Consider the following 14,706-nt stretch of genomic DNA (forward strand, 5'->3'; position numbering starts at 1 on the left):
CTGTATTGTGCCGGGGGATTGGGTCAGTTCTCCTTCTCCACTATATATCGTTGTTGATATGAGGAATGCATTTTCTGAATTTTCCCAGTCTCCTCCTGTTTTAAACTTTAGGAGGACATGAGGTCCTGGTCCACACCGGCTGAGTACCTGGTTTGGGGGGCCCATTGCTGTCCCTGTCCTTGTCCATCTGGTCATACTTCTGACCTAGTCTACATTTAAATAGACTCTGGATTTAGCCCACATGCATTTATTAGTTATTCCAATTGGACTCCTAATATCTCAACCGGCACAGCCAGAAGAGGACTGGTCACCCCTCTGAGCCTGGGTCCTCTAGGTTTCTTCCTAAATTTCAGCCTTCTTAGGGAGTTTTTCCTAGCCACTGAAATTCAACACTGCTGTTGTTTGCTCCTTGGGGTTTAAGGCCGGGTGTTTCTGTAAAGGCATTTCGTGACAACTGCTGTTGTAAAAAGGGCTTTATAAATAAATTGGATTGATTGATTGTTCCTTCTCCGTAACAAGACAGTGACATTGACAAAAATACAGGAAAATTAAATTGGTCAAATACATGCACTGTATACTTTATTTTCTGTTTATTTAAACAGGGCAGTCAAACTGAGACCAGGGTCTATTTAGAATTAACACTTGTATTAGAAATGAGGGATGTGCATTGGCCATGACTATTATCCGAATATTATTCAAATACTATACGGTTGCACGTAATAATAAAAAAAATTACTACAGGGTACAACGTACAGTTAGAACTTTATTTCAACAAAAAATACGTAAGTGTAAAATAATTTGCAGAGCAAAAATTAACAAACACATACTTGAATATTAAGTTATTTTCAGTTATTAGACCAACTGTGCCCATCCCTATTAGACATTTTGTTGAAGTTTAGTCAAATTTAGTTTTGTTATAAATATTCCCAGACATTCTCTGAAAATAGGGTGAAGGCAAGGGATCAGCAATTAGTCATAGACCCCTTGTTTAAGGCACGGTTGACAAACCAACTACATGGCTGACTAATTAGAATCTGCAACCAACCAGGCTGACCAATTACAATTTCTACTGGTGGCCCAACAACTAACTGCAAGTATACTTGCTGCCCCACTGAGTACAATTAATCGTACACATGTAATTGCCGGACCGTGTAACCAGAGCTGGCCAAGACCTGATTATAGGTCCCAAGTTCGTCTCTCCTCGCAGGCGACGCTCAGGACGCATTGAATTATTCCGTATAGATTAAACTTCCCTGGCTAAAACCTCCAGTGACTACATTTATAGTAAGCCTGAAATAAGACAGTTATTTTGTGGATTTTCTAAGTATGTTTGTCAGGATAGACAAACACATTTGCTGGCTACAACATACAGTAGTTGCGTAATAGTGAGCCTAAAGCTGTATACGGTTATATTGTGACTGTTTCTGGCATGGACACGTTCAGTCTCCCTAGCAATTGCTCAATTCTTTTGATTATTTCTAGGAAGTTATTAGTTACTAGTAAGCCTATTACTGGCTAATAAGCTGTTCAAATGGAAAGTGGCAAAAGCTAACAGTTCATAGACTGTGGTGGAGGTAAACTTAATAAGAAATGTTAGTCAGTTTAACTGTATCAATATCATTCACTAATGGCCAATTAGCTGTTAACACGGCCAGTGGCAAAAGAGGATTTGTTCAGGATAGACACATACGAGGTAATATAATACTTTCTATTGCGGTCCGGCTGGACTAGGCTTGCCGGGTTTCATGTTTTGTTAATCTCCCTCTTTCTCACACATCACACCAACACAAAGTTAACTAAAGTATAGGCCAGCACAAAAATCTGTTTAGTGAGTTTTATTATGATCTCCATTAGCTGTTGCCGAGGCAGCAGCAACACTTCCTGCAATGCATATAGGATTTAGAATTTAACAAAAAACAGCTAAGTATATAATACATGCCGCAGTAAATACAGCTGTTTCCGTGCCGATACTAACCTAGAATAAGGGATGAGGAAGTCTGAAATACCTGTGATGCAATGCAGGTGATATGCAAACCACGTCCGTAGTCATACATTACTGTAATGGCAGGAATAAGTGACTACCGGGAAACCGTGAGTTAGAGAGAAGCATAGTCACTAAACTGACATGTTTGTGTGAAAATAATTAGTTATGTTCCAGGGATTGAGAGAGAATGAAAGCAATTGATGACTAACAATGTTGTGTGATGGAGCCAGTTTTTCTTTTGTGCCAGTCATTTGCTCTTTGTCAAACACATCCTGATATATGCAACACTTAAAATTAAGCGTTAGTGGTTCTATGCAACGAGTACAGAAGGCAATACTGTACAACCTTGCATTTTCCCGCTTGTGAATGGTAGAGAAACTGTAAAAGAGTAATTGATAAAGAAATAAGCTATAATAATAGCGACACCCTGTATCAGTGCCAGTAACCAGATACATAAATATTTACATTGTGTGTGTGCTCCATCGAAGCAAATTTTGTATGTGGTCAAGTGTTCAGCGTTTTTATGGCATTCCCAGAGAAAATGTCTCAAAGCCTCTTCACATAAAACACATTGTTTTGGTACTGTTGTCGCCTGACCGACGGTAGGCAAATGAATAGTGCTGATGGCGGAGAGGAGACAGGCCCTTGATAATGCTGCTGGCTTTTGTCAGGTATCGGTTATCAGGCATGCTACTGTGGTGTCGCCTGAACTTGAGGACAAAGTTGGTTTTATGCACTGCCACACACTCATGGGTGCACATAAGTAGAGCGGAAGACCCCACAGTTAAGTCAGTGAGGATGAGTTGTTATTGCTAGTCACAGCCTGTGATGGTCTGCTGTCCATTAGTCCAGCATCCATTTGTTCTAATTTTGATTCAGTTTTGTGAGCAGCATCCATACATGGGTGTTCCCCATGTTGCAATGGAATTGGTATTAAGCATGTTTGATTGTGTGAGACATGGTTCAATTCATCATGTGACAGAAGTCTACTGCAGCCTTAAGATGGGTTTTGGCGGTTGGCAAATTGTAGTGGTCATGGTAGAAAAACTGTTTTTGTGAGGGATGACAAGCATGAACATTTGTAGAATGAGTGCAATAAGGCAGAGTGTAGAATGTGTTGAGCTCGTCTCCATCAGTAGGCACCATCCGGCTAGTTTTGTTGATCTGGATCAATGCGTCTCCTCATGTAAGTGTGGTTTTGCCTTTGGTCTTTTTTTTTCTTTTCCAGTTTTCCTCTTTAATGGATTTGAGGACATTGTATTTGCATGTCTTATGTATCGCACCCCACAGGGTCATTGGGTTGCTTTTTGGTGACATTGAATGCTTCAGTACTGACTAACAGGATCTTGATTTCTCCATGCATCTAAAGTCTTTGGTTAGGATATAACTGAATAGATTCAGATGAACGGGGCAAACATTAATTTGACTGACTTTGATACAACTGTCGTTGTTTGCTGTAACTCTTCTGATTCCTGTGAAGCTGTTTGTGTGTGCATAAGTATTCTCCTTTCTGTCTTTGTGCAGGTCTCCCATAGCTCAACAAAGAAGACAACATGGCCACTCTTTCCACAGACAGAAAGCCTCCACTGGACTATGGCGTTCAGATCCGCTTCATTAAGGACCTCCACGACACAGGCGGCGGCTACCCCGAAAAGACTAAAGCGGGCACCAGCATCGCCACTCCCCCCTCCAACAAGTACGGCGTGGCAGTGAGGGTACAGGGCATTTCTGGACAGCCCTATGTTGTGCTGAAGGATGGGGAAAAGGGAGACTCATATGGTGTGCAGCTGAAGACGCAACAGGCCCAGCCTCAGAACCCCAGTTCTGGCGAATCTTCTCCCTACTACAGTCTGCCCTGGAGGAAGGAAGGAGGGGCCGTCCGGAACCCTTACGACCAAACTGGACAACCAGTGGTTGGATCTCCAGTGTCCCCCCCAGAGGATGAGGCTGGGGATGACTTCAGGAGTCCTTTCAAGAGACCTCCAGGGGACGGTCAGGCTGGGAGCCAAGGAGAGGGTGAAGGTGGGCCCGGGTCGGAAGGACGGATTGAGAGGGTAAGGATAAAGCTCAAGGAAGAACCCCGACCCACAGCAGCAGAACCATACCTTGTTCCCAATGTGGCAGAACCTGAACCCAAAGCTGTAAATGGAGTGTATATGAAGGAGAGTGTTTGGGTCAAAGGGGAAGAATTGAATGAGGCAGGCCTCAAACCTTTAAGTCCCAGAGGGGCCAGTCAGAGTAAGGTGGGGCTTGGTGACTCGCTGGGCAGAGATGGCCTTGATTTGTCATTCCCTGATCCTCCACCTCCAGTCGTGTTTAGTGAGGAGCATTTTCCAGCCATTGACAAGACCTCCCTGGCTCCCATCAACAAGCTGATTAACAAGTTCAACAGTGGCACTCCCACTGGACAGACTAGGGGGCGTTCTGTAGCAAAGCAGCAGCTCCGGTTTGATGAACGCAAGCGGTCGAGAAGTCTGGATGCTCGCAAGGAAGATTTTTGTCCTGATGTCACCCCTCCTCCCCCAACTCCCAACCCTTATGCCTCCTCCCCCATTTCTTTCTCCACCTCATTATCTACGTCATCCATGCCTCCGTGCAGTAGCCTGGGAAGGAGCTCCACCTCAATTACCAAGGTGACAGCCCGCCCTGGCCCTAAGCCAAATGCCATGAAGTCACCAGCAAAGTTGGCTGTCAAGGAGCCCCGTCCTTTCATACCGCCAAAGAAGCCCGTAAGTGGGTGTCTGTGTGGGTGTCTGTCTGCCTGTGTGCGTGCTAGTAGAGGAAGAGCCAGGTCTAACAATACATATGGGTAAAATGTATAATTAGTGTTACTTTTAGGTTTAAGCATTAGGGTTAGGTAGGCATGCATGAAGTTTAGGTCATAGAGGTTTTTTTCTGACCCTCTGTCTTTTTCCTTTGAAGGAGATGCCTTCCCCACAAAGGGATCACAGAGGTCAGAATGAAGAGATCATCAGTAGACAATCCCAAACCAAACAAGCTGCCAACAATGTCCTGAAAGAGGGGTAATAAAAGTTCAAAAGATATGCTCAAGGATGCCAAGCAGTTGCATAGGGATACATATAATTCTACACTCAAACTTGCATTGAGCTATTTTGCCATTAAACATTTTGTCTATGTTTTGTACCAACGGCTTGCTCACATTACCTGCAGTACTGTTATATGTATCAGTAATTATAAACTGGGTTGTGTAAACCCAGGAAGTTGCTACAAGCTCTGACATTAGACTGTGAAGGACAAATATTTAAACTGTGGTTTATTAATATCCAGTTGAAAATGCTCGTAAGGCACCTCAGTGTTTTGTGGTATATGGCCAATTTATCCCCGAAAAGGTCTGTTTCCAGACACTTCACATTGCATTGTGTCAAAGAACATCCCTTATGGTTGGCCATAGACCACACCACCTTTGACCTTTTACTTCATTATGCTTTCCACAGCCAGAGATCACTATCCATATTTTGCTAACAAACAACTTCTTGTCATTTTCGACCCACCTACCTCAGGACCACTGAGAGTGTTGTCAAGCAGAAGGACAACCTTACCTACAGGATGACTAGCGGTGCTGCGGTACGGCTCAAAGTTTTAAGTATTTTAACACCTTAATGCAGGGCTGCTCAATTCTGGTCCTAAAGATCTACCATTCGGTCGTTTTTCTCTCCAACCCCATTTGTTACTAACTTGATTTAGCTTTTCATCCAGCCCATTATTAGAATCTGGTGTGAAAAATTTGGCTTGTAGAGAACTTGCAGGGTGTTAGTTCTCCTGGAACAGGATTGAGCAGCCCTGCTTTAATGCCTTTGTACCTTTTTCAGCCGTGGTCGACCAATTTTAGTGAAAGCTGTCTGTAAATGTTTGTGCTTTGCATGTCTAAAGAACAGCTTAAGAGTTTTTTTTCCTCCCCTCTTCACATGAGAGGATTTGTACAAACCATAATCTTTTGTCTCAGAGAGCTCCATTTTGACATTCCAAAAATAAGATGAGGTGAAGCGGTGTGCAGGGCTGTTTGAAACTGTTCGGTCCTGCAGTCTTGCACTGTCAACCACCCCTACCTAAATGTTTTTATATTCTGCAGTGTTCTTATGAGCAGTAATCTACTCTGCATCTGACTTGAAAAGTGCTTTGTTCTCTTGCATTAAATGTTCTCGTGTGTAAGTCTGCATACTGGTAGTGGATTCTATGCACTCGTTTCAGGTCTGTGTGTTCATTGTCCAGTATCTAATGATACATCACCCTCTGTGATTGTAACCAATAGTAATGTGAATCATCCGTGATGGTTTCTTGGTAACAGAGCACTTGCACTGCTCATTCATTGGATCTATTAATAATCCAGTTGGAGTTTAACCCGGTACCAGCAGGCCATTGGTTGTTTAGCGGCCACCCCCCTTCAGTGGGGCCCTGTTGTATCTGATGGTATCCATTACACTGCTCTGAGGGGTGGCCATTATTACTCATTAACACAAGTGGTGTTTCCTGAGGAGACTTCGACTATGCACTTGTGGTCAAAAGTATTGGTCCCCTTTTACTTTCTTGAAATGAATCATTGTTTCCAAGGAATAAATTTACATTGATAAAAGTATTTGGTCCCCACAGTAATTTCACTGTTAATATTACACCTAAGATACACCTAAACCTAAGATCTTTTTAAATCAGAAAATAATTAAAGGATTTATCTCATAAGTACTGGAATACTTGTATTATGGACTTCGTCTTGTGACATTATGGACCTTTTTTGTGTTAATCAGTGGCAAACTCCTAATTACATTTTGATTTCATGCCCCGCAGTATGTGATAAAATTCCAATGGGGTGACCCTTGAGAGCCACTAAGTATTCAGACCTTTATTCAGTACTTTCTAGAAGCTCATTTGGCAGTGGTCATAGCTTCAGGTTTTCTTGGGTATGTCTCTTCTAGCTTTGCATACCTTGATTTGGGCAGTTCTTCCTATTCTTCTTTGCAGATTTCTCTCAATCTCTGTCAAATTGAGAGCAATTCTGTCTTGCTCAGGACAGAACGACAGCTTTCACCTTAACAGTAGGGGGATTAGAACCAGGGACCTTTCAGTCATTAGTCCAAATGTTACTGGTGTAATATTTACTAACATGAAACTAATGTCACTTTACAATAATTTGAGTTTTCAGTGTTTTACAAGGGTCAAACAGAACAACATTTCCTTTTGCCATTTGGACTCAGGTGATTGACCTTAACTCATTGTTTGCTTTAGCAGAATGTTTGGGGTTATTGTCCTGCTACAAGAGAGAGTGCCATCCAATTGGTTTTGAGGCATTTTCTTGTATCTGTTCAGACCCTTTCTGTACACTTCACAATCCCCCCCATACTGCAGCACTAAGATAATCAATGAAGACAATCTGCATCATGATGGCCAGCTTGGCTTGTATTAACGCTTTCTTGGTTCCAAGCCCGGATCCGGGGCGGCGGGGGCAAAGCCGGGCATTTCCTCCCCAGATAGAATCTGTGCCACCCCCCCAGTTTTGTTTCCTTTGTTTCCCCTTAAACACTGCAAATGGTATATGAATTCCATATGCCTCCGTTGATAACAAAATGCCCCCTCAGTAATTTTGTCCTGGAGCCAGGCCTGCTTGGTTCCAGTGTTGTCATAGATGAGTAACTGACTCCAAATGCAAATCCTAGAATTAAGACAGGACATTGAAAAGCTCTCGTGCATGCTCTAATGATGCAAACATACATGCCTACAAAGAAACAAAACAAATTTGACAAGCTGGTTCAACTCTTAAGTGCTCTCTGAGCATAAATAGTTTTTAGTAGTTTTGGCTGGCAGTAACATGGTGAGTGTGTTAAGTGGTGAGTGTGGGGGGGCGGGATTGCAGTTGAGTGGTTATTCTGACACAGAGTTGCTCATACGTGTAGGTTTATCCCATATCAGTTTTGGGCGCACCTGCCTGCAACTGCCAGAGGGATGTCCTCTCACCTTATTTGCCTCTAAGAGTCTCACATGAATTGCTCTATTGCATTCAGTTAATTTACACAAAGGGATATTTCAGATCTTTGTTGGTATCACAAGGGACTGGCCTTTTCATTTGCTACATTATATTTATTTTAACTGTCTAGTTTGCAGGAACGGAGACCTGTTTCTTTATAGGTGTGCCTCACTACACCCTGGCCATTTCATAAATTATTTCGACTATGCATTACTCTGTGCAAACAGATAAACCCAAAACCAAATGTTCCAGTTCCCTGAAGGAGCGCAGTCCCTGTACTACACAATCTGTCACTGATAATACGCTTTTTTGAAGGGTTTCCCCTATCAAGCAGTTACTCAGAGGATTTATTTAAGGATTTAAATGCCTCTCTTCACACAGTGAGCTGCTGTGGGTGTTTTAAAAAAATGTTTGTGCATTCTCCTCTTCAATCCCTTTTTATATGAAGGATTAGATATGGAGTAGGAGGAGGTTTACTTCTTTGGGCAATGCAAGTCATATGGCAATGTCTTCATCCATTGTTTGAAGTCCCCTAGCATTAAGTGGGGGCGGACAGACTGTGCCTGTTAGAGTCCACAAAGCAACTTGTTGACCTAGTAAGGGTAAATGCTGAAGTTGTCAGGTTCCTGGGCATTTTTGATGACTGTGGATCGTATGTTTGTACGGTCCAATAGGTTGTGCATGTATGTAGTTGATAAATTGGAGAGGAAAAATCCCTGAAGAGACCAACTGTTGGTGGAGATATTGAGCCCTGACCTTCGGCAGCGAGTTGAATGTGCATGGTGCCGGGAGTGTTACCACTGTACCATAGCGCCACACATAAGCTATATGTTGACCCTTGTCTTCTTTATTCTGTCAGGGTCCGCGGACAACTGAGTCTGATGGGAATCTTAAGAAACAGTTGGAGCGGAGCCAGAATGAGAACCTCCTGCTTCAGGAGCAACTAGAGCTCAACAAGACTGAACTACAGCATGCCCAAGAACAGTAAGATGGGCCTCCCCGTCACAGATTAGGCCAAGTTGGCTGTGTAGACACAGGCAGCACAAATCTGCTGGTTTTTTTTAATTTTTTTTACAAACATTATTTTTAGAGATGATCTGATTGCCTTAAAGAGTTTGTGTGTGTGTGCGTGTCAGCCATAACATTATGACAGGTTATGTGAAGAACACTGATAATCTAGTTATCATGGCACCTGTCAGTGGGTGGGCTATATTAGGCAGCAAGTGAACAATCTGTCCTCAAAGTTGATGTGTTAGAAGCAGGAAAAATGGATCCAAATTGTCATGGCTAGATGACTGGGTCAGTATCTCCAAAAACTGCAGCCCTTTTGGGGTGTTCCCGGTCTGCTATGGTCAGTACCTGTCAAAAGTGGTCCAAAGAAGGAAAAGTAGTGAACTGGTGACAGGGTCATAGATATCCAGGGCTTATTGATGCACATCGGAAGTTAATGTGCCCTGCTACAAAGCAAAAATTGTTCAGGAATGGTTTGAGGAACACAACGACGAGTTCAAGGTGTTGACTTGGCCTCCAAATTTCCCAGATCTCAATCCAATCGAGTATCTGTGGGATGTGCTGGACAAACAGGTCTGATCCATGGAGGTACACACACAGTATATAAACTACATATAGTACCCAAAAAACAACAATTTTACTGTCAACAGTGAAGAGACGACTCCTGGATAATGGCCTTCTAGTCAGAGTTGCCAAGACAGAGTAAGAAATAGAAGGCCAGCATGCCAGAGTTGCCTCTTCAGTGATTATGTTGAGACGGGTGTTTTGTGGGTACTATTTAATGAAGCTACCAGTTGAGGTCTTAAGTTTCTTGGCAATTTCTCGCATGGCATAGCCTTCATTTCTCATAACAAGAATAGACTGATGAGTTTCAGAAGGAAGTTCTTTGTTTCTGGCCATTTTGAGCCTGTAATCGAACCCAGAAATTATGATGCTGAAGATACTGAACTAGCCTTAAGAAGACCAGTTGAATTGCTTCATTAATCAGTACACGTTTTCAGCAGTGCTAGCATAATTGCAAAAGGGTTTTCTAATGCTTAATTACCCTTTTAAAATGATAAACCTGATTTGCAAACGCAGCTTGCAATTAGGACACAGATTTGATGGTTGCTGATAATGGGCCTATGTAGATATTCCATAAAAAATCTGCCATTTCCAGTTACAATAATAATTTACCACATTACAAGTCTACACTGTATTTCTCAATTTGATATTTTACAAAATAATTGCTTTTCAAAAACAGGGACATCTCTAATTGTCCCCAAACTTTTACACAGTAGTATATATCTATACAGCTCCGGAAGAAATTTAGACCACTGCACTTTTTTCTTTCCTTTCCAAAAATGTTTTGTGTGAGGAACCGAAGCGTTCAGTTTGCAGTGGTCTTTTAATTTGAACCCTTCTGTTAAAATTAAACGATTCCACGTTCCTTTTTGACTTTTTTGGAAAGGAATGAAGAAGGTGCAGTGGTCAAATTTTTTTCTGGAGCTGTATATATTATTTTTACAAAATTTTACTTAAGCAATCCAAGACCAGTGAATAACCTGAAAAGGCTCAAAGCTAAGCAGAGAACTGCTCACAGGACAACAGCTTCAATAATAGCTTAACACTGGTCAAAGTAAGCAAGTCTCAGTTTCAGCTGTGAAGAGCCTTGGGTAAAATGGCTAAATCTGAAAAAGAAGCTTGCCTGGGCCATGTAGCACCATCCGTGGACTACTTCTGAAGACTAGAAGTTCTTACGGACAGATTCATAAAAATGTGAAACCTTTACTAAGTCAAAGACTTGCACAGAATGGCACCCTGAACCAAAACGGCTACCCTAGCATTTTGTAGCACCATGCAAAACCCTCTGCTGTGTTCCTAGTTGTTCAGGGTTTCATCCAACAGCAAGAAGATGGCCCAAAACAAACCTCCAGGCTGTCAGAACTACCTTAGTAAAAAGGACAAGACTGTAGACTTCAAAACATGGAATGGCCAGCACAGTCTCCAGAATTAAACCCCATTGAGCTGGTTTGGGATGAAATGGGCTGAAAGGTTAAAGCAAAGCAACTTATAAGTGCAACACATTGGTGGTAATGTTTGCAACAGTGTTTAAGTCATATTTAGATTTTGTTAAACAATTCCATGACTTTTTTGTCTCCACTTGTTTATTTGTTCTATGCTTTAATTTCAGAATACAGTACATTAAGATTTTTTTAGATATTCTGAACTTTTTTATCATGTCTGTCTCAATAATGCCTTGGATTAAAAGGAACGCTGTGGATAATGTTTGTTAATTTCTCTGTTGTCTGTGTTCACAAGACGCCCAACCCTGATATGGGTATTCTTTACAGGAGAAAGTAATGACCCTGGAAGTATTTCAACGTAGTTTTATTCACACAGTGGATATAGACCCTATAGAATGCATTTTTTAAAGCGTCCTGTTAAAAGGTTAACCTCCTGCATTTCGCTTCACTCTGTTGACTAATGGATTGGCTCATCGATTGACGTGTTAATGAGTGGATTGATTTGGAGTATCGATTGGTGTGTTTTCAGGCTGACTCAACTGCAGCTGGCCAGGGAGAGGCTGGAGTCTTGCGTGCATCAACAGGAAGACCAGCTGGCGGAGCTTCAGGAAGAGCTAAGGAGAGTGTCTGAGAACACGCCGCAGACCGACTCACTTGCCCTGCAGATGGTACAATGAGGATAATGGCAATTGTGATGGTTAAGATGTTGGCATTTATTTAACATTATTGAATTTGCATCGGCCAACTGGGCAAATCCATCACCAATGTGTAGCACTTGTGGGTGATGAATGACAACCATTCAGCCACACATTCCTCTTTCTTCTCTCTATCCCTCTCCCCGCATAGGATGTGATGTCATTGCAGGCCGACTTGGCCGAAGCGGCCTTGCTGCACCAGCGCCAGGAGGAAGTGCTGCGTCAGAGGGAGAGGGAGCTGACGGCTTTAAAAGGGGCGCTTAAGGAGGAGGTGGCCTCCCACGACTGTGAGATGGAATCCCTCCGGGAGCAGTACAGCCGGGACATGGAGGCCCTAAAGACCACCATGGAACAGGTTACACAGGTGGGTGTGGTGGGTGTTTTTACTGTGCATTCCCACTCCATGCTCTTGAATAAAAGAAAATACATTGTGCTGACTCAGTATATGCTATAAGCAGGGTAGCCTAGCGATTAAAACATCTGACTAGTAACCCCGCAAATGCTAAATTATATCCCAGAACTGGCAAAGGAAAACATCTGCTGTTCTGTCCTTGATCAAGACAATTGACCCCAATTGCTTGCAAGTGGCAGAAATCTTATTTTTTTCTTTGTTGTCGAAATCCTTGGTTGTGCATTTTTACCTAGATGGAGACAAAAAACAAATGTAGCAAAAAAACAAGTCAACAAAGGTATATAATGTATAATCTCGATGGTCTTTGCTTACCATCCAGGGATACATTTGTTGATATTCAAATCCCCGGATGGTAGAATCCATAGAGAGAAAACCGCCTTTATTGACGGCTAACATGTTTTTACAGAGCCTGAATACCTTTTGAGCGTATCATATATGTACCTTAAACATCTCGTCTCTTCCTGCTGTTAGTCCCAGAAGCAGATCGAAGAGGAGAGGCAGAGAGTGAATAATTCCATGCATGGTCTGGAGGAGGAGCTGGAGAGCTGCAAGAACAAGGGAGGCCAGTGGCAGGAGCAGCTGAAATCTACCACCAAGGAGCTGGAAGGCGCCAAGCAGGAGTGAGTGAATGTGTTATTAATTTGATTGGTTGGCTCATAGTCTTCAATTAGTCTTTGCCATACCAGATTTTACTTTTTTGACCCATGGCATCAATGCACATTTTGATTTCCAAATGGCATACCATGTTGCATTTGGATTTTGATGTTAGACTTGTGACTCTGCAATGCTCTATGGTTTTGGCTTGCAGAACACTTCACTTTTGTTGGTCTAGCTGCTTTGTCTTGTTTAAGGTCCAGACCTGAAATGATGAAATTGTTCAATTTGCTTCCCTCCCTCCTCTCATTCCATTTATATCTTACCTTTTATTGGGCAGGTACGTGCACTGCAGCAACAGTAAAACGTGAGAGAATCTGATTCACTGTTTGCTTTGGGTAGAATAGTTCAGTGGTCCCACAGGGTCGAATTTGAACTTGGGATCTGATCCAAAACATCCCTCCAATCATATTTGTGGCTAACGATCTGATCAATAAAATGATACACTCTAACTACAATCAAAGCAAATCATTAACATAATTTATTCCCAGTTATAAACCAGGTAATACAAATCATAAATCCTGATTAGTTTGATAGCAGACAAATTCAGAAGCAGTTAGGCATGAGGGGGTGTGGTTTATGGCCTACATACCATGGCTAAGAGCTGTTCTTAGGCGCAGTGCCTGGCGGGGTGCTTGGTCACACTGCTCAGGTGTGGTACATAGGATATATCTATATTTCTCTCCCGAATCCCTGTGATGCCGTATTGATCTTATAAACTGGTTTCCAATGCAATTAGAGCAGCAACATACCCATAGTCCAGGGACTCCTAGACCACCGATTTCAGTCAATCAGCTTTTAAACCATCAAATGTATGTATTTTGTACTGCTTTAATTGAATTGGTAACAAGTTTATAATAGCAATAAGGCATCTTGTGTCATGTTGGTATTTAACCAATATACTCTACAATGCTTTGTGCCTAAGAACAGCTCTTAGCCATGATATATTGGCCATGTGACACCCCCCCCCCCCCCCTGCTTTGTTGCTTAATCATCTCCATTCAGTCTGTCATTCTGGCTAACTTGACCAATCTAACTTGAATTTAACAATTATTTTATTTTGTCTGATGCTATGAGAGTTTGAATTATGCTTTGAGCTCTAGTGCTCCAGATAATCACCAACATGCTGTGTTTTACCCTATTGTTTATGCTGCTTGTTTGCAAAGACTATTAAGGGCACGTTTGGAGAAGGAAGAGTTTGAGGGCCAACTGAAGGAGCTTCAGGAGTCACTGATGTCCATGAAGAAACCAATACCAGGCTTTGACGAAACTGACTCGATTGCAGAAGTACGCTACTGTACAGTCACACACAAATGTATAGAAGGGACACATTCATGCACGTAGACGAAATACATGCACGTTCTTGTCCTTTTTCATACATGCACACACATCCATTCTCATCCTTTTGGTTCATGTTGTGGTGGCTTGCATTTGTTCAAAAGGACCATAATTGTTGTCACAACAATATCCAGGTTCGATCAGAGCTCAACAAACAAAAGGTTAAATTCCGTGAGATGGAGGAGGAGCTTCAAGCTCTGAGGAGAGCAAGCCAAGTGCGGGAGTCTGAGCTGAGATCAGAGATTGACAGGCTGAAGGACCAGTCACAGAGGGAGAAAGAGGAGCTTGAGATGTCCCTCGAGAGGGTTAAGCAGGTGAGCTTGTCATTCATTTAAATATATTGACTATATGCAAATACAAGATGGCTTATGGATGTGAGGTTTAAGTCATACCATTTTCATAGATTTTCTTCTGCCTTTCGCTTTTTGTTTTTGGCTCTCTTTTTTTCTCTAGTCATCTGGTGGGTCCTCACCATTGGATCATGAGAGTCTGGAGCTTCAGGAAGCCAACACAAGACTGAGAGAGCGACTGGCCCGAATGGTAAAATATACATACTCAAAATAACAATCCACAAGGATACAAATGAAGATCATGCAGAGTAACACTAGACACCCATACGTTAAACTTCTACA

General features: G+C 42.3%; 1 protein-coding gene across 5 annotated transcripts in view; it reads left to right on the forward strand.

Annotated features, from left to right (window-relative positions):
* The window catches only part of cgnb (cingulin b), a 49,865-nt gene that overhangs the window by 10,836 nt on the left and 24,323 nt on the right, over window positions 1-14,706 (forward strand). For 3 of the 5 annotated variants that reach the window (XM_020050452.3, XM_020050451.3, XM_020050453.3), the window contains 11 exons: window positions 3,509-4,713; window positions 4,907-5,007; window positions 5,506-5,584; window positions 8,818-8,942; window positions 11,505-11,643; window positions 11,822-12,034; window positions 12,554-12,702; window positions 13,017-13,043; window positions 13,903-14,023; window positions 14,209-14,388; window positions 14,528-14,614. In XM_020050452.3, coding sequence (XP_019906011.2) covers window positions 3,538-4,713; window positions 4,907-5,007; window positions 5,506-5,584; window positions 8,818-8,942; window positions 11,505-11,643; window positions 11,822-12,034; window positions 12,554-12,702; window positions 13,017-13,043; window positions 13,903-14,023; window positions 14,209-14,388; window positions 14,528-14,614 — 2,397 coding nt within the window. In that variant the 5' untranslated portion in view covers window positions 3,509-3,537. The remainder of the gene's footprint in view (window positions 1-3,508; window positions 4,714-4,906; window positions 5,008-5,505; window positions 5,585-8,817; window positions 8,943-11,504; window positions 11,644-11,821; window positions 12,035-12,553; window positions 12,703-13,016; window positions 13,044-13,902; window positions 14,024-14,208; window positions 14,389-14,527; window positions 14,615-14,706) is intronic. The other 2 variants (XM_010902067.5, XM_020050454.3) reach the window with 2 other exon arrangements.

Source organism: Esox lucius, chromosome 10, assembly GCF_011004845.1.
Source record: "Esox lucius isolate fEsoLuc1 chromosome 10, fEsoLuc1.pri, whole genome shotgun sequence".
Classification (NCBI taxonomy): domain Eukaryota; kingdom Metazoa; phylum Chordata; class Actinopteri; order Esociformes; family Esocidae; genus Esox; species Esox lucius.